Here is a 21,561-nt window from a genome sequence, read left to right on the forward strand (position 1 = left end):
AATAGCTGGAATTTGCCAGTTGTTAATGAGCTGACTTCCAAAGAAACAAAACCCATAGTCCCCTCATACACTACATGATCCTTAATACCTGCAGCAGATAGATTTTTTTTATGCCTTATAATCCTCAACCACAGGAAACAAAAATAAACAATCCACCTCAATGTCATCTTCAGGAGCAAAGCATCTGCTTCCAGACGGGCAGCACCACCCACAGGTAGGACAAGACAAGTAACTACCCAGTCACAAACACCTGCAGTGTTTACCCATATCCCTCTTCTACCTCTTACACCACAGTATTCACCCCATAAAGTCTTTGCAGGAATGTAACGCAGAGTTAAATCCACTGTTGTTGGCTAAAATATTTCTGGTATTCTGACCATCTGCAGGAAAAATGAGCCAAATAAGTTCTATAGTACTACAATCAATGTAATTGGGACTGTAAGTAAGCAGGTGAATGTGAGCTGCTCTTCACTACTGGGCACCTGGTGAGAACTGTCCCACACCCTGGATCCAGATCTGTGACGAATTTTCTTTCCGAAGGAGAGGAGCAAAGAGAGTTACTGCATGATGAAGACACCAGCCTTTCTCTTCAAAAGAGCCACTGTGTTCAGAAAAATCTTGACTCAATGCATCTTTAAATCATAAGAATTCTCTGTATTTTAGTGTGTTTTGAATCAGGCTCAGAGGGAGCATATTAGAGAGGTGTTTGAAAATCTCTTGTTCTAATAAAGAATGACCTTCAGCTTATTTCCTGGAATGCTTCTGCTAAATTCTTCATTGCCTTTCTTTTTAATTTGTGTACACAGCACCAACCAGTAAATAACATCGCGAGTGAAGATGCAACCAATTCTCCCTGATGCCTCAGGTTTTAGCTTTTTATATTTTTCAGATTCTGTGCTGTTTTAGTGTGTAGTTCTGAGCTTCATATTAGGGGATAGTAAGCTCTGTTCACAGAGTAGGTAGACAAAACAATTCCTTCTCTAGCTGGGGACCAAGGACAAATGATCCAAATTTCAGGCCCAAGAGCAGTGTAGACTGAAGAGAGAAAAACAAGAAGGATGGGACTTCATAACCTGAAGCTATAATTGGAGAATTAACTCCAATATGCAAATGGACCAGAACTTATAAAAGTGTGAGACTCTGTGAGTGGTCATCCATTTTGGGACCATTTTGGGTTCATCTTGGGTGTAGCCCTGGTTGTGTTGTTGTCCTGCCCAAGATGTATCTATTGAGGCCTTCTAATAAATACCTACGTTATTCTTTAGCTCCATCTAGTCTCTGGTCTAGGTCAGCCTTCACAAGGCATCACCCCCAGTAACAATAATATGATATATGAAGTCAGAACTTTGTGTTAAAGATGATCTACACACAAGAAATTTACTCAACTCATTTAATAAAACCAATTTGTTAAAAAATTACTTAGTAATGATTGGAATTTTACATAGAAAATTCAGAAATTACAAAAGATGGCATTGTATAACAAATATAATCTGAATATATGAGAAGAGTTACACATTTGGTAGTAAGGTCCACAAAAACCTATGCAAAAGGAGAGAGCAGCTGTTCCTGAGTTAATTGTGCTTCTTTTGATATTCTTCTGAGATAACAGCAGCGTAAAATACTCTCTTTCTAAGAGAATTAGCGCTAAGAATGTCTCTTCTACTCATTTCATGACTGATATTACACATGCCTTCTCCTGGCACAGTTAAGAGGTTCTCTAAATGCCCAAGAAAGAAAGTATCTGAGGCCTAAAAGAAATACTCCAAATGAAAAGCAGTGTACTGTGAGCAGCCTACAGGTAAAAATACAAGTAAAAAAACCCCAAGCATCTCTCCTCTGCATCTCTCCTCTATACACATACCCATTTATGAAAATTATTCCTTCATAAGGCTTTACAATGAATCTGAAATATTTCAAATCTACACCTAATAAATATTACAAGAAAATAGTTTTTCAGTATTTACATATGAAACATATAAAACACGATCACTGTAAGACTACTTCTTCAACTTCATCTTCTAAAGAACCAAGGGTATTAACTCCTGGCTTGTTTGTAGTGTACTGCAGACGGTGTCAGTTTAGGCTTCTTCCTTCACCAAAAAGCCCATTGTCTTCTTTTACTTTGACTTTACTGTTTTTATCAACAAAAGGCTTATTACTAGAGTCCCAATCTATGCCCAAAGGTGGTGTATTGTTATTTTTAGAAAGAAGAATGGTACTGGCACTGCTTCCAAAGAGTTGTTCCATTAAATTGGACTTCTTTTCTTTCTTACTATTGAAATCTGCATTTTCCTTAGCATTTTCTTCTAATTTGTCACTTTTCTGAGTGAGCCAACTTGGTCTCCCTGATCCCTTCCCAAAGGAAGGTACATAACCACCAAATGCTAACTCACTACTTAAATCTACAGTCCTTACATTTCGCTGCCTCTGCCCCTGTGCTCTTGTGCCATCATCCTGGCTGTCCTTTACAGGAAATCCATTAGTAACCTTCCCGGGAATCTCAAAGAATGGATTCATTTTCTCTTTTTTCTCCAGGGAATCAGATTTTCTTGCTGTATTTATGAGTGGTGCTTGGGAAGTTGTTTTTGGGTTTGTTGTATTTTGAATTTCTCTATCAATTTCTTGCATTTTAGCAAGCAGGAACTCTCTTTTTCGCCGCTCTTCCAGAGTTTCAGTGCTTTCTCTCTCTACTTCAGGTTTGTGAATTTCTGTCTCCATCTTTATTTTCTCTTCTTTTTCCAACAAAAAGTTGCTTTCTTTTTTAGTTTTGTCATATTCTTTCCTTTGCCACTCTGCAAAAAATGTTTGAAGAATATTTAAAATGTTTTAATTTTAAAATACCCTTATAAGATTTTGAAAATAATGCAAGCAAAAGCCATTGAGTTTTTAACATGCTCTTCTATGTACAATGACATTTTCCTGCTGCAAGAATAAATTCTTAAAAAATGGCAACTAAATCCACTCCTGGTTCTCTAATAAGATATAAAAGTTTACTGTCATCTTCCAAAGGACATTACCCATGCTTTAGTATTTTCAAAGCAATCTGATTTCTGCCAATTGCCTTCCCATTTCCTGAGTTTGAAAATGAATACAACATTACTGATTTTAATAGTTCTGACTTCCACAATACTTAATTTTTATTTTTCACTAGTGCTAACATTAGGACGGTCCTGGGATATATGTGTGGGTTCTTTTTTTTTTTTTCATGAAAGGAACTACTCCTGTGAAGTACCCAGGCCTCAAAGTCATAGGAGTCATCACCTGTTTCAAGCAGTGAATGACTTAGAATACCCTGCATCAGTTGCATACAGAAAAGACCTTTACGTGAATGTTCTGTGCATCACTGCCTGGACTCAGAGTGACTCTGCACAGCTATGAAGGGACACCAAAGGTACAGAACAGCAACTTATGGACAAAACGTGGAAATGCTTATGTGTAGAAGAAGGAAGAAGCTTCTCAAATATTTCTCCCTTCAAAATATTTTTCCCCCAAGATAACAGATGTACATTTGGCCAAAAGTTGAATATGACTACTTGGCACCTCCAACACAGCGGCATTCTCCTTAGAACACTTTAATCAAATTTCTGACTTAGGCTTTCACAAAGTTCCATGTTAGGCTTTCACAAAGTTCCATGTTATCTACTGTACTTGGGCTCAGGCTTCCAGAAACAATTACAGTAGTTCAGTTAATATATTTAACATAGATATTTTTTTCAATAGCAGATCATTGTGCAAGTTAAGTAAAGAGCCATGTTTCTGTCCGTAAGGTGGTGGAAATACCAGCTTATTCCATATGATGGGTAAGGTGGTTAAATCATCTTAGTCAGAGACATAAAATCAGATTCTTGGCTTATGTAAGTCATGATAGAAGATTTTTCACAGATTTTACTTCTGAACACAGCTATAGATTTTTAGAATTCTTATCATATAGAATAAGTACTACTGTTCATTAACTGCAATCACTGAAAGAGGTCTTTAACATGGCAGAGTGCAGTCCATCTAAAATACCTGAGACTGACTTGTGCATTTAAGTGATTAAGATGCTGTGAAAATCAAATGAATAAAAAGCAATATTAATATATGATAGAAACTGACATTTCTCAAATAGCCACACCAAATGATTCAGATAACCAGACCTAAAAAGAGAAACTAAAATTTCAAATTATATAAGGCAATAGAAAGTACTGAAAAAAGGCTATATTAAGGAAAACATATTTGTTCTACTATAATAGAACAATAGTAAAAATAGTAACTCAAATCTCAATAGTAAAAATCTACTTCTTACCTCAATAACATTTATCAAGTCAGAGATAACATCAGCATTTACCTTCTATGTCATTCTTGTTTTGTAAAGCACAATCTCTCAGACTCCAATACTTTTTTGTGGACAGCATTTTTTGCTGCTGCATACTTAATCACAGCTGAGTACAGGGAATGGATTATTCTACATCCTGTATTTCTTTTTGATTCTTCTTTGCATAATATAACTGAAAATAATTTTCCACTGTAGTGATCTCTGCAAAATCATTTTGCTCTTTTCACCAGAAACCAGCAGCCTCACTTGATTAGTATTCTATGGTGCATTTTTCAGCCTTCAGCTGCCCATTTCCTTACCGTCAGGAAGTTTTGAAACCCTCTCCTCTAAGGACTGTATTTCCTGAAAATGCTTCAGTTTATCTTCCTTCTCACTGTCTTGTTCTTGTTTTAGGAGTTCTGTTTGTTCTTTCCGTGCTTCGTCTTGAGTTTCTTTTTCCTGAAATAAATTAATAGAAAACTGAAGCTGATGGGGAAAAACAGCCAATAAAATGAACAACCTAACAAAATCATAAGAACTTCTATATCATTCTGAAATCACATTCTTACTTCTAAACATAAAATGAGTAAGTCACCTTAAACCAAACCAGATTTGATGACCCAGAGGTTTGGTCCCAGAGTATTATCACCTCTAAAATACTTTTATACACCTGAAACAAAATGAATAGACAATCAACTCTATTTTGTATTCCACCTTTCAGGGAAGTTGCATCTCCAATGCCATAAAGCAAAATTATCACTCTCAGGGTGGTTCTCCTTAGAAAACAGATTGTCTTCAGGCAGTTTAATAGAAGGCCACATTTCACCACTATATTCTCTTAACAAGCAAGAAATTAGTTGCCCTCTACTTGTACAATCTGACCTTTTTATTCAAATGAGTGAGTTGTAGATTCAAACAATTTCCTTTTGCTACTTAAATTTATGGAGTATTAAGTAACAAACAATCAAAGAGAAAGGTTTAATCTCAGATGACAATTTTAGCTAGTGACTACACATACATATGTAAAAGGCAAGAACCTGCAGAAAAGATATTAATATCAGCAGTAAAAATCACTAACACAGAAAAGTAGTGGCAATGAAGTGAAGAGAAAGTCAGCATAGTCCAACACATGGGAGTTAACTTTGTAGGTTGTACTTATTTTAGAACAAAATAAACTTCTAGATTAAAAATACCCTTCTAAGAGAAATAGCTACTACTTAATGAACAAAGAAAAGATGACTATTAGCCAAAAAACCTTAAGTATTTTTCCTCGTGTACAAGGTTACCATTGTTATATTAAAAATATAGACTACATAAGGAGATGGTAGCCAGGTATTTAAAATGCTTGACTTTAAAAACTGAGGAAAGCCTAGACTACCCAAATCTAATTTACATTATTTAAAGCAATAGACATATAGAAAACACACAGCTGGATTCCATGAGCTGCACTTGTACCAACTGTGTGATTCTGTAACTCACACAACGAAGGATATACTGGAAGAATACATTCAACTGCATCCATAGTTACAGAAAGGGTTTGGGAAGAGAGAATATAAAAATGAAAGTGCCATGAAAAAGCTTCAGCTCTAACAGGAAGCCAGCCAAGACCATACTCAGACCTTTATTTCTGGAAAAAGAAATAGCCTAGCCTCATGTAATCAGAATTTGTACAATTTGTACCAGAATCTGATTCATCAGATATGTCATTCTGATTCCTAATACCTTACAAATCTCTGATTTTAGCCTGGGGTCACAAAAGTGTTAGCAACACTTCTAATTGGTACTCTTTTGTACTAAAAAGGAAAATGGAAAAACAAAAAACCCCAAGCATATTGACAAAGCTGGAAAGTCAGAAGAAATACCAGCAGTGTGACAATAAGAGGAAGTGTTAGATTTATGCATTGTGAAATAATTCTGGAAAGTAAAAGAAACCATAATTAAAACTAAATACAAAACAGAGAGAAGGCAGCCATTAAGAGATTCCTTAAATAAGCATTAGAAACAAAGAAAAAGGATGAAAATGAAAATGAAGTCTTAAAAACTTCAAAGAAATAATATTGGAAGGAAAAAAAATAAATTGAGCTAATGGCTCTCAGTAAGACAAAGAATATGACAAACTCTCTAAAAAATTGAGTATATTTCTAGAAAGGCAGGTCTTGTCTTAAAGAACAGAATGTTGTTGAAATTGTATTTTCTATATATTTACACATTTTCTGAAATATAAGCTCTGCATTTTACAATCTGATAGGTGACTTGGACTGGGTCTCAAATTTTTATGGAACTCACTATTTTAGGAAGAATTCCTTCTTTCTTGTTTGCTGTGTCACCACAGACAAGTTCTGATTCTGGAAGAAGTTCTGCTGGTGAGAAGCATCCACTCGTCTGTACACTTTTTGTGAGCTGGGGTCCCTTTTTAATATTTTGGTTGTTGGCTGTAGAAAATACAAACTAATTAAATGCTGTTTTCACTTGAAAATATCTCACTTTATACTAGTCTCTCATTTTTCATGATTTGCAGCAAACAAAAGACTGTACTGAAGTCAGTGGAAGTGGAAAGTATTGATGAATTTCACACAGTTGTTTTCAGCATCTGTAAAACCTAATCATAAAAAAATATGCAGGCAAAAATTCTACCAAAAAAAAAAAATTAAACCCCACCTTAATGCTACTTATAGGGTCATTACAGTGCACTGAATATCAGTTAAAAAGTCCCACAAAATATCTCACTCATCTTTACTGCTTGTCACAGAATCAAACTCATAAAATTAAAATTCACTTACTTGAATCTTTGAAACACATATACTTATCTCTATGGAATGACATTTAAAAAAATCTGAACCTAAAATGGAATAATGGTAGAGCATCTATAATAAAACAAGCAGCAGACAAACTGTTTGAAATACTGGCATGAAATATTTAAAACAGTCCCATAAATTTCTGCTTCTTCTGACAAGTACTGATCCAGTGAAAATAGCCTAAGCACACACACAGACACACATATTTATGTGGGTAGGATAAGGTTTGAGACTGTCTTGTCACACCAGAAGAAATCACTGTACTGATACTTTTAGAAGATTATGTTCTGGGACACATGTACTCTGAGGAAAAAATAAGTGCAGCTCATCTGACAGACAATACATTTGAATTAGAAAAAAAATAAATAAAACAGATCACGAAAATATTCTTAGCAGTGAAGATATGTATTTTTAAACCCTCTCTAATTTATTGTGAAGTAAATATTATCTATTATCTATTGGAGATTTTACTACCAACGTTCCCCTCCTCCTTTACTGAGGAATTTCTGTTATGAAAGGAATAAAAACTGCTGTTTGGTGAAGTTCTGTGTTTTGCTTTGCTGTGTTATGGAAAAAGACTGGTTACAATTCCTTGTAACCAGTGCTGTGTAGCAAAAAAGTGCAAAAAGGTAAATGTGCTTGAACAAGCAGCGTCAGGGTTGAGCACTGAGTGGCATGAAAGGTATAACCCAGCTGAGACATTTCAAAGTAAGGCTAGTAATTTTTCTGCTTTTATTGCTTTATACAAGTTACCTCTTTTTCTTTGTACAATATCCGTGTCTTTTCTAGGTGATGACTTCAGCATACGATTAGCATATATATTTTTTGCTTCAAGTTCTCTTTCTTTTTCCTGTGAATGGAAGCGTAGGTATACAGACAAGTTACTAGTATTTCATTTACCAGTCACTAGCATAGCTGTAAAGTAAATTAAAAATAGATATGGTAAATAGAAACAGAATAAATAATTGTCTCTTCCACTGTTTTAAGGATAACAATCACATTCCTAACTCTGTTTATGCCGTGAGAAAGCAGACAACTTTCTCCCCCACAAAAAATTCCTTAGCAAAATATTAGGGAGGAAAAAAAACTATCTCTGCAGTGAAAATAAAACTAAATGCCAGTGCTTCCATAAACATGAACAAGACTTACATCATGTGTATAATTTTAAGTGTTGTGAAGAGTTAAACATTTCAAAGCAAGCAATGATACTTGTCACAGGGCACACAGCATCAGTTAGCAGAGGCCCATTGCATCATACAGATAGAGGCACACTTTTCTTTTAGCACATTTACTGAATAAAATATAGAAATGAACAGTGAGTTATCAGAATTCATCTGACAATGACAAGGTTTTCAAACCGTAAACTCTCCACTAACAAATCTTAAAACTCTTACTCTAAACATTTTGGAGCTACTTACACTACTGCTACTTGCTGGGTAGCTGGGAACGTGGTAAACTGGTTCATCTCCAACATATTGAGACTTGGAGTTTGAGGAAAATTCTCCCAGAAACTAAGCACTTTAGCTTGAGTCCTACTTATTTTTTTTCTAAAAATATACTAAGTAGAACATAACAATATTTTAAGTAATTTTATTGAGAATTTGGATAACAATGATGATGGTGTGGGGTCTAAATAAACATTTGCACACATTTAGCAACACGTGAATATCACAAATAAATTACATTAATCTTCATTCAAACCTACTTTAATGCAAATATATTAGTAACAAAGCACTATTTACACCTGCAGATTCAATTTTAAATTCAAGCCTTCGAATCTAATTTTCCATAGATTTTGTGGTTTATTCTCAATGTTTGGCCATGTATTTCATCTTGCTTTTCTTAACTAGTGCTAACAATAATGATTAACGCAGAGGCATTCCTGTTATAAACACTGTAGGGTCAGAGCACAGAACATTTCAATTTAATGCAGAAAAAGAACTCGCATGTTGTATATAATTAAATACACATTAGAGAGTGCAGCCACTGGTAAACTATTCAAACCTGATTACAGATACTTCTGAAGATAAAGTCCCATAACATGGTTAGCAACTTCTATTCTTTTCATATTTTACCTTCAGCTTCTGATTTAGCTGATTAAGCTCTTCTTGGAGAACTCTGTTTTCTTCTTGAGCCTCGTACAACTTCTTTTTCTTTGAATGTAACTCTCGTTGAAAACTGCTACTACTTAATTCAAGATTTCTTTCCAGATCCTTCAATTAAAACAAAATAATATTTTTTAATAACTGAAGTAATTTTTATAGTCAAATTACTTATATAAAATTAAGTAAACCAGTGTCTTGAGTTTGGATATGGGCTCAACCATTGCTGTAACACTGAATACATTTAAACCTTTAATCCTAACTTTGAGGGGGAAAAGCACCTGCAGATGCTGCAGCTCATCCTTTTGGGTATTCAGAGGTGATTTGAGGACATAATAGAAACTCACACTACTTTCTGCAAGACTCTTGCCACAGTAGACCTCCAGATCTCTAAGACAAATCTCCTACTGATGGGTAAGAGAGAGAATCCTTCCCTGAAAGTGCAGCATTAGAAGGAAGAAAACAAGAAGGAATTTTTAACCTTTCTACTAGCAACTAGCTTGTGATTATGATTTCATTTATATACCCTCATCTTGTAACAGCTGTTTTAAGTGAAGCTGCGTTGATGAAAGTAGGAAAAAAAGAGAAGAAAATCCCTTACTTTTAAAAGCAAAATTCATTTTAACATGATCCAGTATTACAAATGCTGAAATACCTAATCATAAAAGTACAGATGACAGATGGTGACACTACAGGATGAGGTGGTTTAACTAACTCAGCCATTTATATATTGGTACTGTGGGATTTATTTTATGAAAGCTTAGTTTCCAGCTTAATCCTTGGATTTCCCGATCTCTTATCTCTGTAATGTAATTTAGGTTTAATTACTAATATAGACACCAAATCTTAAAATCTTCTCAATGACATAATTTAAGCAAAGAATAGTACAAAATTTATATACAATATATATCTACGATCAAAATAGTACAACTACCAACAGATTTAAGAGTGTTAACCCAATTTTTAAGTAAGATGAGTTCATAAACATATTTACAGTGTAGACATGCTTAGACATGTTTACAAAAACAAACAATTTTGCTGGATGAAATTAAAATATATTGGACAAATTTCTTATGATGGATACCCGTAAAAAGGTCTAAAGATATTTCAGTATTTAAAAAACATGATGTAATTTTGTCCAGCTGAGCTCTTAAATGTGCAGAATAGTGGACAATCAAACACTGTATGAATGCTCTTCAAAAATTGAAAAACAATTATTACAAAATTATTTTTATTAGAATTTTAGTGTAAAGTTCCCTAAATACCCAGAAATTTTTACAAACTGTTTCCCTCTAAAAGGAGAAACTAGATTGTATAAAGTTTTATTATATCTGCACCCACTTCTGAAATGTTATTGCTAGGTATAAAAGCACAAATCCACAGGATATATTCTGACAAAATATGCTTAATTTGTAAAGAGAAATTTGAATGTACAACTATCTCATATGTAACTATATAATCACCTTAGGAATAATTTACTTCATTCTACTTATGGGTAAAACCAAAAAATACTGGTTCTCTATTTGCTCCACAGCTGTGTAAAATTACAATTCATTGTAGAAAGAAATATTTGTACCGGAATTTCTTGCAAAAAGAAAGTCATCCCACCTTAATTCTTTTTTCTCTGTCCTCCAGTTTGCTCTCTGCTAAGGCTAGTTTCTTTGCCAGGTCATCTCTTTCAGCAAGGTGCTTATCTGCAGACAGCTTTTTCAGTTTCTGCAAGACAGTTTTTTTCCTGTACAGTTCATCTTCAGTATCTTTCAGCCGTCTCTCAGTTGCACGTTCTTTCTCCTGAGATTTTCGTAGGCGCTCCCTTAATATTCTAATCTCATTGTTGTGCCGAGCAAGGAGCTGAGAGATTTCGTTTTCTGTATCTTCAAACTTATTCAAGGCTTTCTCCTGCCTGTGCTGAAGCCTCTTCAGTGCCCTGTTTTCCTTCTGCAGCTCATCCAGTTTGATGTGGAGTTCAGTCAGTTCATTTCGGAGCTCATTGATTTTCAGCAGCCTAGCAGAAAGAACTCTTTTTGTAACAAGATCTATATCTTTTGCAGGAGAATCCCTAGTGAGGCTCTGAGAACGGAAACCCCACCGTGTCCCTCTTTTGCTTGGTGCATATTTGGAATCCAATTTCTTTGTGGCTGAGAGAGGAAAAATAAAAAGCGTGTTTACTATTAGACAATGCAGTTTGTCTATTCAGACATCCTTGGAACCAAGCTCTGCCTGAAACAATCATACAATATCTAGCAGAGATGGCAGCTTTCAAACCAGACAATAAAAGGCATATATATGATAAGAGTTATGCTCCTTTTGATAGCTGAAAAATGGAGATTTATGTCTGTGATCTATTGTAGGAGGTAATAGCTGCAGCCATTAATATAGGACCCTTGGAAAGTAATAATTTGCAAATCGTAGCAGAAATAAGAGTCATATTTTGTTAATATTTGATGTTGTTTATTAAAATCGTTTAGAAATACTATATTGTAAATGCATACAAAATTATCACATGCTTTTAAAATGACAATTAGCTGAGCATTAGCCAGTTATGTATTATGCAAGATGTAATTCTCCCAGACAAATGCAGTAGTATTTTCAAATCCAGCTGCCATGCTTACAGACAAAACAGCAGATTTCAAAGGCTCAATGCAAAAAGCCTCCAAAGCAAAATGATAAATCCCATGAAAATTTAGTTCTCCCTGAGTAATTTATTCTTGTATCACAAGTTATTTTCCACACAGTATTCTCATTTGATTACTTGTATGCACTGCTTGCATTCCTATTTATTGCTGCTATTATTATTGTCATCCCCACACATAAAAGCTGAACATTTTGTTCCTATCTTATGTGCCTCTCATGCCAACCTCAAAGAATGAATCATATAATCCACTAAAAATATCTCTTAAAACAACTGAATTAACAGAGTTAATTAATAGAGTGCATAATTCCTTAAGGAACATCAGTGTTTGAAAGAAGTACACTGAGCAGCAGTTTGTAATTCTGGCTTGAAAGCTAGGATACAGCAGTAGTCCAGTTATGCGCACACGGACAGCGTGACAGCAAATTCTTCCTGCTACCTTTGCCACTCACCATGTTTCTATTCTACTGAGAATACCTGTCAGCAAAAACAGCAGCTTAAAAATACCTTCTTATAATTTCCTCTGGACATTTTGCAAAAATACCCATTCATTTTCTGCCCAGTGCTCATTTTTTCCACAGCTTGGGCAAACAAAAGAAGGTGTGTTTTTTTCCTTTACAAAGAACACTTATGTCACATTCAAGTGTGAAAAGATTATCTAATACATGCACTGCAGAAATGATGCCACTCCTATCACCAGCTAAGGGAGCTCCCATTAACCCTAGACTCGCAGTCCCTGTAAGAATTTCTCCTTATTTAGACCACACATAAAATTCCAGTATCAGTATTTTACTTGTGATCATACAGTTACATGGGGGAATAGTGAATTTCAAGACAATGTAATACGACATTCACGCTGCCTTTAGGCAATAATTATATTCAATTCTGGCTATGTAAACAAAGGACTTATCACGCATTTGCCCCCTCCAAGTTAAACAGCATGATGGAACTGCCGTTTTTGGTTCTCAGACAGACAACCCATGACTACCATGGAAGAGGTGCCACTTCTGAACACAGAGAAGCTCAGCAAAACACCAGTTACACCAGGACACCCACCCTGTCAAGGATCTGAAAAGATACATTCCCTGAGCAAATTAAACACTTAAGGTCAGACCTTTTAGCACAGCCTAGATGGTAACACAGACCAAATGATTCACACAGTATCAAACATTTACCAATGAACAAAAACATCTGCCCAAGAAAGGTAGGACACGCTATGACTTAACTGAAAAACTTATACAATTATTTAGAAGAAGCTGTCAAAGTGTGGCAGGAAGCCTTCACAAGCCTATTTCAGCCCAGGTCCTGCATAACTGTAACTACTCTTTGCAGGGATGTTCACCTCCCAACAAACAATCCAAAAAGCAGCCTATGTCTGTGAGGGAGCTCAGAGTTGTGTCATCTCAAATTGGAAATATTTTACCCTCAGAGAAGAAGCAGGGAAAACTTTCTTTTGCATCTCCATCTGAACGTAATTTTCATCAAAAATGTTTTCTTTTTTTTTTTCTTTTCTGCATTAGCAGTCTTTTGTTTAAATATTTAAAGTCACAGTATTACCCTGTAAAGCTTAGTCAACTAGACTTCCACAAGACAGGTATCTGTAGGTTTTTTGGTCAGGGAAATTTTAACAATTGTCTCCTTTTTACAGACTGCATAGCAAGGATATGCCTCGGGTTTTTGGCCTTGAGCTTTTTGTCAGTGACACAAAGAAAGTATCAGCATGATTCAACAGAAGGTTAGTATAAAAGCCATATTCACTTGCTTAGAAAATTATGAAGAATTCTGAAAATCACCAAAATTCCTCCTTCTGCAGGAGAAGGTTAATTGCAGTTTTCAATGGAGCAGCTACTGTCTACCTGCCATCTGTAGTATAATTCACATGAACTATATTTGTAGATTCTCATAATGCTAGTTTCTCTATTTTGAGTTTTCAAAGATAATTAACTCTTTGGAGCAGTTACAAAGCAGCGATTTCTGCTACCTACCTACCTTGGTAGTGCAACAGGCTGTTTGAAATCTGTGTTTTGTGATGTCTTTTTTCTTGGTTTGTAGATGGAGAGCTTAGTGCTGGCGACTGGCTGGATGAACGAGATGCATTACCTTCATCTGAATAATAGGAGTCACTATTTTTATCCTCGTCTGATTTCCTCTCCTGTTCAGAATCTGGGCTCCTTACTCTTTCTCCCATTTTTCAGGTTTAACAGCTTTCCAGGATTTTCTCAAAGACTGCTCATTTTGGCACAAAGGATCTTTTAGTTGTCACAATGGCAGCAGTTGGATTATTTCCTCCGTTTTATCATCTTCATCTCCAAGCACGAGATCTCTGCAGTTCAGTTCAGCAAGCAGTAGCTATCATTCAGAACACATTTTTCTGTAACAATTTAGAGAGAGGAAAAAAAAAAACAGTGAGAATGGTTTTGCTAAGAAAGAAAGTTGTTTAAGAAAGAAAGGTAAAAAAGCTGTAAAATTATTCATGACTCCTATAACCTTACGACACACACTGTGCTACCTATTGTTTCTATTAGTAATTACATTTATGTTATTTATTTATAATTAATGTGACATGCATCACTCTAGGAATGCTACTAGTATTACATTAAATAGTCTGACGTATTTCAATCCCAAAAGAGAAATCAGAATATTAACACAGCTAAATCTAGAATAAGAAACTACTCCCAAGTTAGAGAAGGGAGAAGAAGAATTTGCAAAACAAAAGAGAACACAAGCGAAAGTTTGTTGATATTCAGGAAACTAATTTAGACATGTTTTAAAACTTTTTAACCAAATGAATTAACAACTTATTTGTGTGACTTGAATTGAGATATTTGTAGAATTTGAGTAAATCTTCCATTTCTCAATTTTTGACATTCCAACAATGTTAAATAATGGGCTTGAATATCAATTGTCCCATTTGTCTGGAAAACATCCAGTCCCTAACCCCTAAAGAGACTATACTATCTATCCCAATCTTCACCCTGAAAAGTACTCCCATACCCTATAACTTCTGGTGCTTCATGCCTTCAAGGATTGGCCAGAGCACACACATTTGTGTCATGTGTATTTATATATTTACATCTATATTTATACCTTTTCTGTATCTGATAAGAGAGACCACACCACCAGTACATGATAAACATTACATCTGAAGCAGGTATAAATTAAGAAGGACTATTCCTGCAGCCCAATGCAAACTGAAAAATCCCATATCTCCAGGTGAAAACATCCCATTTTGTATTTAGAGACACTTCCTGAGAATGTAATGGAGCAAATATATTCAAAATTTTCTTCACCTTCAAAGAAGGTCAAAAGAATTTTCTCAACAGTTTAGGAAGTGTTTTACTGACTAAGCTCAGCTTCCCTTGTCTTTTGGCTCTCTCGCTACTCTTGGCAGCTTTCAAGCTTAATGTCACCATCTCTTTCTTTTCAATCCAACTCTGAGATATCAAGCCTCTAGTGGGTGAATAAATAGGGCCTGCATCAGAGCCCATCAGTTCCACCTGTTGAATGACATAACCTCCTAGCTGATTTCTAAATGGCAAAGCAAATTACACACCAAAAAATTGAGCTGCTTTCAGTCAAAATTTTTCTATGCTGCAGGACATTCAACATACCTGTAAATGAGCTGTATATTTTTCACTATATTTTTATTTCCACAATAAAATAAACTTGCCCTTCTTCTCAGCCTTCACTGCCTATATGTGCATTACTGCAGAGCCAAGCAGAACCGAAATGTCAGCTGCCAAAACAGTTTTCATTACAAATTCAAGCTTTCTGGCTCAGTTCACTTGTAGCACAACTCTGTCTCTAGTGACTGGAATCCATTTGGCCTCATAATCTATACAGAAGGAATTAAAGGAATAAATATCCCATCATGTTTCTAAACTGGGAAGATGGTTGGAAATGAATACTGAATTACCTGGAAAAGAGTATTTTTTGTTACTTAGGAAGTAAGTTTCCAAAATAATACTTTTTAAACATTTTCTAAATATTTTCAAAGTGATCCAAAAAAACTAGATGCAAGCTGCAAACTTACGTCAAAAGAATCTGAGGAGAACTAAAATTTCACAGCAAAGCCTAAGAAGTTAAATAAGCTATGCTTGAGATCACCTGTCCTAGAGATTGCTAAACACATGCTGGAAGGTATCATAGTGAACAATGTGAACATTCAAATAATCAGGAAAGATTGTTCTTTTTCCTTACAAGATAGTGTTGTTATTAAAATTATTTCTAAAGGATGTATCCAATCATAACTGTAACTAAGATCATGTAAGATGTAGAACATATCAGGGTGCTTCCCTACTCCCAAACACTTTCTTGCCTAATTCCTGGCCCCACAAACACCTGTGCGGAATGGATGTTATTTTGCTGCTTGAAGAGCAAAACAAGCCTGAACAGGCAGCATTTTGGGCACAATCTGTTCTCTAGAGGATGCACAGGCAAGACTGCATCAGGTCTGGCTCCACAGGACAGAATTTCAGTGAATGCAAAAAAATAGAAACTAATATATTAATGTACTAAAATAATATGAGCTATAACAATAGTACTCTGGAGGCACAGACCTCATATTCTTACATTTAAGGAAAGCCTGAATGCCTACAGTTCATGTCTAATTATATATATAAAACAAGAGCACTCATTTTTACGCACTGAATTAAAACTGATCAGTTATTTCATAGCCTCACAAGAGTTCACTGAAGAGGCAATAATCTTTTTGAAGAATGCTTTTCATAACTCAGTGTATTTAAAACAAACAAATTGTAAGAACTGTAGGATTAGAATTATCCACCACTCCTATACTGGATATTCCCCACTCCTGAGAATATTTTGCTAAGTATCATTTTGACATACAGTGATATAAATGAACAAGAATTTTCAATGCATTCTGGAAGTACTTGAAAAGCAATGGAATGAAAACAAATTGAAAAAGGTAAAACAAAGAAATCTCCCTTGAGGACTCCCCAAAAACATCTCTTGGATCTTCAAATGGTTTTCAGTTCTATAAACCGGTAATATTATCATATTTTCCATGCAAAACAAAAAAACCTTAATCTGTCAAGTCTTGCCAAAATAATTTTTCCAACAGTTTATAATACAATTTGATTAACAAAAGAATGCACAATTTATCTTGAGAACAAAAGAATAACCAGGATATTTGAGTTTCACTTCAGTAAGCCTCAGGACTGCTTAATTAATAAATGTTTTGGTTCCCTGACTTTCCAATTGTTACAAACTAGTTTGAGTTGATTATAAAGTGAGTTTAACTCGTATTAATAAGATCCACAAAGATACCTATTTTCCCCTGTAGGTTTAATAAATTGTGAGGAGTAAAACATTTATTTATTAATAAATTGTGAGGAGTAAAACATTATGGGTTTAGCAGTGGGTGTACTAAGTTCCACCACCACCACCAAAATCCCAATCCTCTCCCCTCAAAAGCTCAAGGCTTGTTTTTAGAAGCCTAATGAATTGAGATCACATCAATACAGAGTGGCTAAAGGAAATGTGGGACTTGCACAAACTTTAGAAAGAATTTTGTTTCCAAGATTTCATACTCCTTCACTTCTGCTACTTCTATCTACTACTATTATTTACATATTTTGTATCAAAACCCTGTTCACCATTACAAAAAAACAATCAAGCACCAGGTCGCAGCAAAGGACATGACAGACAAAACAGAGAACACAAAACAACTGCAACAGTGACAGGAGATTCCCTATTACTCCTAAGCCAATCACACAAACAGAAATTAACCGTGGAACGACAGGTATTATGCAATAGACAGCAAGAAAAATTACTCAGCAATTCTTCCCATGCAGTGCATCCAAAGCTTAGTTCTGTAGTGCAAGAGTCATACAACTTCTTATGTCCTTTCCCCCCCACCCAGACCAGGGGAAGCTCGGTGCTTTTGCTGGTCACCGAATGGCACTAACCCGTACAAACACTGACCTCTAACGGCCCGCTCCGTTCTTCCACCTATTCCGAGACAGGGACAAAGCCAGCTTCAGACAAGCACAAGAGCATCAATCCAAGTCATTGAAGTGCTGAACTTAAGAGCAAAAAATAATTTCAAAAGAAATTCATCTCCCTCCTCTCCCTGCACCCATCTTTTTCATATCCAAATACTGTAGGTTTTCCACAAGAGAGCTGAGGAAAATTATTTACTTCTATGACATCAAAACATACTGAGTGATAAGCCTTATTGAGGACTAAGTAAAACTTCATTAGGTACTGCAGCTGCTGGCTTAACTGTATGCAATTTTTTGAGGTTTACTAGCTTTTAACAAAATCACAGAATCAATTACGTTGGAAAAGACTTCAGATATCATCAAGTCCAACCTATGACTGGACATCAGCACGTCAACTAATTCAGGGCACAAAGTGACACGTCCAGTCTTTCCTTCAACACTTTGAGGGATGATGACTTCACCACCCTGAGCAGCCCATTTCTACGTTTAATCACCCTTTCTGTGAAGAAATTGCTCCTAATGTCCCACATAAATCTCCCCTGGCACAGCTTAAGACTGTTGCCTTGTCCTGCATTTTGGTGAATTAAAACACTGTATGATTTTAAACACCTATGTTACATTTACCTGACTCTCTCCCAGTAAGCTACAACGGTACTTGTGTCAGATTTCAAAATGAAGAAGCTGCTCTAAGTCCCAGGTAAGAAATGAGGAAATGGCACTTCAAACAGAGCACAGGCAGGCCAGTCCTGCAACCGAGGGAAGAGATTATGTTTCTAAATCAGACTTCATCACGGAGGCCCGTGCCGTCGCTCACATTCCCACCCACACCCCGGTGCGTGCGGACTTACCTCGCTCAGCCCAGCCAGCCCCGAGAGCAGCCCTCCGGTTCCCGCAGCGCAGCCCGGCAGCTTTCCTTCACCCCGCGGAGACGCTCTTAAAGAACATACCGAATGTTATTTTCTAGCAGCACTTCGCGATGGCACATTTTAAATGCAATCACCGAAAGCTACATACACTAAACGACTTCGGAGGAAAGGAACTGAACACCAGCGGCCCGAGACCTTTCGGAGGCCGACCCCAGGCCTAGGCCCGGGCCCGTTCCCAGCCCCGACAGCCCCCAGGAAAACACGGCCCCGCGGCGGTCCTGCCCCGCCCGTGGCGCTCCCTTCGCCCCGCGATGTCCGCGATGTCCCCGCCGCCCCCGGCCCGTCCCGGCGGTACCTGCCCAGCCCCTCGGCCCGCCCGGAGGACGCGCCGGCGGTTGCCGCGTTACGCTTAAAGGGGCCGCGCGGCGGCCATTGACAGCGGCTGCCCGGCAACGGGCGGTGGGGCGGGGGCGGGCTCTCCTCGTCAGCCATTGGCTGTCCGCCCTGCCAGCTTGGCGGCAGCCGCTCTTTCCATTGGCGGGAGGCCGAGCCTCGGCTGCTGGTTGGCTGAGGCGCTGCTAAAGGGGGGGAATGTGGCCGGGCTGAACGCTGCGGCGCTGCCTCTCCGCGCCGCGGTGCCCCGGCGGCGCCTGCAGGGGGCGCTGCGGGCCGGGCCCGGGGCCCGGTGAGCTCGGCCGAGCTGCGGCCCGAGGGGAGACAGGGCCGCGTCCCCGGGGCTGTGCCCCAGGAGCGGCGGGCTCCGAAACCCTGCCCTGCCCTGCCCTCATCGTCTTGGTTCTGTTGGGTGCGCCTGTGACATCCAAGGAAAGCAGCTCATGGAAAAGCACGGGGGGTGCTGGCTGACAGCCGGGTAAACTTGAGCCAGCATGTGCCCAGGTGGCCCGGAAGGCCAATGGCATCCTGGCCTTTGTCAGCAATAGTGTGGCCAGCAGGGCCAGGGCAGTGATTGTGCGCCTGCACTCAACACTGGCGAGGCCGCGCCTCAAGTGCTGTGCCCAGTTCTGGGCCCCTCACTGCGAGAAGCACACTGAAGTGCTGGAGCATATCCAGAGAAGGGCAATGAAGCTGGTGAAGAGTGTGGAGCACAGCTGAGGGGTCTGAAGGTGTTTAGACTGAAGAAGAGGCGTCTCAGGGAAGGCTTTCTGGCTCTCCACAGCTCCCTGAACGGAGGTTGTAGCCAGGTGGGAGTCAGCCTTTTCTTCCAGGCAGCTAGTAACAGCAAGAGGGCATAGCTTCCTTCCTTCCAGCTGCTCCAGGGGAGGTTTAGATTGGAGATTAGGAGGCATTTCTTCACAGAAAGGGATATTAGACATTGAAATGAGCTGCCCAGGGAGGCGATAGTGTTTAAGGAAGGACTAGATGAGGCTGTTAGTGCTGTGCTCTAATTGACATGGTGTTGTTCAGTCATAGGTTGGACTTGATAATCTCAGAGGTCTTTTCCAACCTAATTATTTCTGTGATTTTGTTCAGAGAGCTGCACCAGAGTGCTGAGACCCATCATGTCCCCTCCAGGCAGTGGGAGCAAGGAAGCCTTTGGGGAGCCTTGGGCACGTTCTGGCATTGCCAGTTTGAACACAAGGCTTTGGATCAGGGTGGCACCTGAGGATAATGACAAGTCAGAGATGAGAGCAAAAGGGGGGAACAGGAATGGATTGTACTGGCAAAAGGATGAAAGTACTGCAAAAAGGCTTGAATTCAAAGGCAGGCCAAATGTGATGAGGCTGTTGTGGTTTATTCCACAAAAAAAGCAAGAGGGTTTCTAAACCTTGGCTTTTATTACTCCAAGTTACTGCTATTTTTTTCCCTAATGCTTAATTGTTATTAAAAAATGCAGTCAAGCAAATTTCTTTGTGGAGAGAGGAAGGGAAAAGGAAGCAGGAGATCTTGCTTACTTCACTTGCTGGAGTATATTATGTTAGCACAGTGAAGAAAGTGACACAAGAATTTGGGTGGAGCAGGATAAAGTAGAACATTTCAGATGAAGATTATAACCTGCCTGTATGGGAAAGCAGAAGTGGGACATTCTTGAGAGGGAGACATATTTGCCCTTGGCAGAACTGTATCTCCACAATTCTGAATGTTCAAAATAAATACTCAGTGACCATTAAATGAAAATAATAAAAATGAAGGAAACAGGACAAAGTTTTGGTTTTATTTACCAAAGGCAATTATTTTGTTTACCAAGACAATATTTTTGGGCACAACCTGTCACTTCACAATAAAAATAAGGAAATATGTGAGGAAAATACAGTTTTAATGCACTTGAAATTAAAATATTGACATCCCTCTTCCCTGACTATAAATTTTAGGAGGAAAAAAACCAAACATGATTATGAAAGACTTAAGAGATTTTCAAAAATTATGTGTATTGTGCACAAGAACTCTGAATATGTTTAATGAAATTACTGGAAAATGTAATTTAGTGAGTAGGCTAGAATGCAAGCAGAAACATGTCAGCATAAACTCCTGTAAAAGGAGAGGAGATGTATACTGGTATTTCAGAAGCACAGAAGTAGCAATGTGGCATAAACTTGACATGGCATAAACTTGACTTGATCCTAATATGCAAGAAAACAGGCATGAAGCATGCAAAAATCCCAACAACCAGTCTTTGTATTTCCTAATTTCAATTGTCTTCCTAATTGCACTTAATATTTTTGCTGTGCACACATTGCTATTATGAAATTGGTTTCAATAAACAATAAAAACTCATGTGGATCTTTTTTAAATTCATCCTCTGTGGCTTTGTGTAGCTCACCCTTGTGCTAAACAGCAAAAGCATATAATTCATCACAGGAACACTGGCAGAGAATCATTGATGTCCTTCAAAAAGATCCAGGGAATGACAAAGACAGAATAATTTTATAGCTTGCAACTGGAGGAAA

The 21,561-nt window shown here is 37.7% G+C and overlaps 1 protein-coding gene across 4 annotated transcripts; it reads right to left on the reverse strand.

Moving 5' to 3' along the window:
- Positions 1-1,277: 1,277 nt before the first annotated feature.
- On the reverse strand, positions 1,278-19,123 carry LCA5 (lebercilin LCA5). 4 transcript variants are annotated; one of them, XM_038133528.1, is made up of 11 exons: positions 19,011-19,123; positions 18,638-18,722; positions 18,414-18,535; positions 17,770-17,869; positions 13,924-14,194; positions 10,800-11,329; positions 9,165-9,302; positions 7,843-7,939; positions 6,581-6,726; positions 4,615-4,753; positions 1,278-2,792 (listed from the first exon to the last, which is right to left on the reverse strand). In XM_038133528.1, exons 5-11 carry the CDS (start codon positions 14,009-14,011, stop codon positions 2,074-2,076), a joined length of 1,857 nt encoding a protein of 618 aa, XP_037989456.1. In that variant the 5' UTR covers positions 14,012-14,194; positions 17,770-17,869; positions 18,414-18,535; positions 18,638-18,722; positions 19,011-19,123; the 3' UTR covers positions 1,278-2,073. The 4 variants fall into 4 exon arrangements, with proteins under 4 accessions (XP_037989456.1, XP_037989455.1, XP_037989453.1 ...); XM_038133527.1 differs by having other exon boundaries at positions 1,285-2,792; positions 13,813-14,194; positions 17,770-17,864; XM_038133525.1 differs by having other exon boundaries at positions 1,285-2,792; positions 13,813-14,194.
- Positions 19,124-21,561: the final 2,438 nt, after the last annotated feature.

The sequence above is a fragment of the Motacilla alba genome, chromosome 3 (genome assembly GCF_015832195.1).
Source record: "Motacilla alba alba isolate MOTALB_02 chromosome 3, Motacilla_alba_V1.0_pri, whole genome shotgun sequence".
Classification (NCBI taxonomy): Eukaryota; Metazoa; Chordata; class Aves; order Passeriformes; family Motacillidae; genus Motacilla; species Motacilla alba.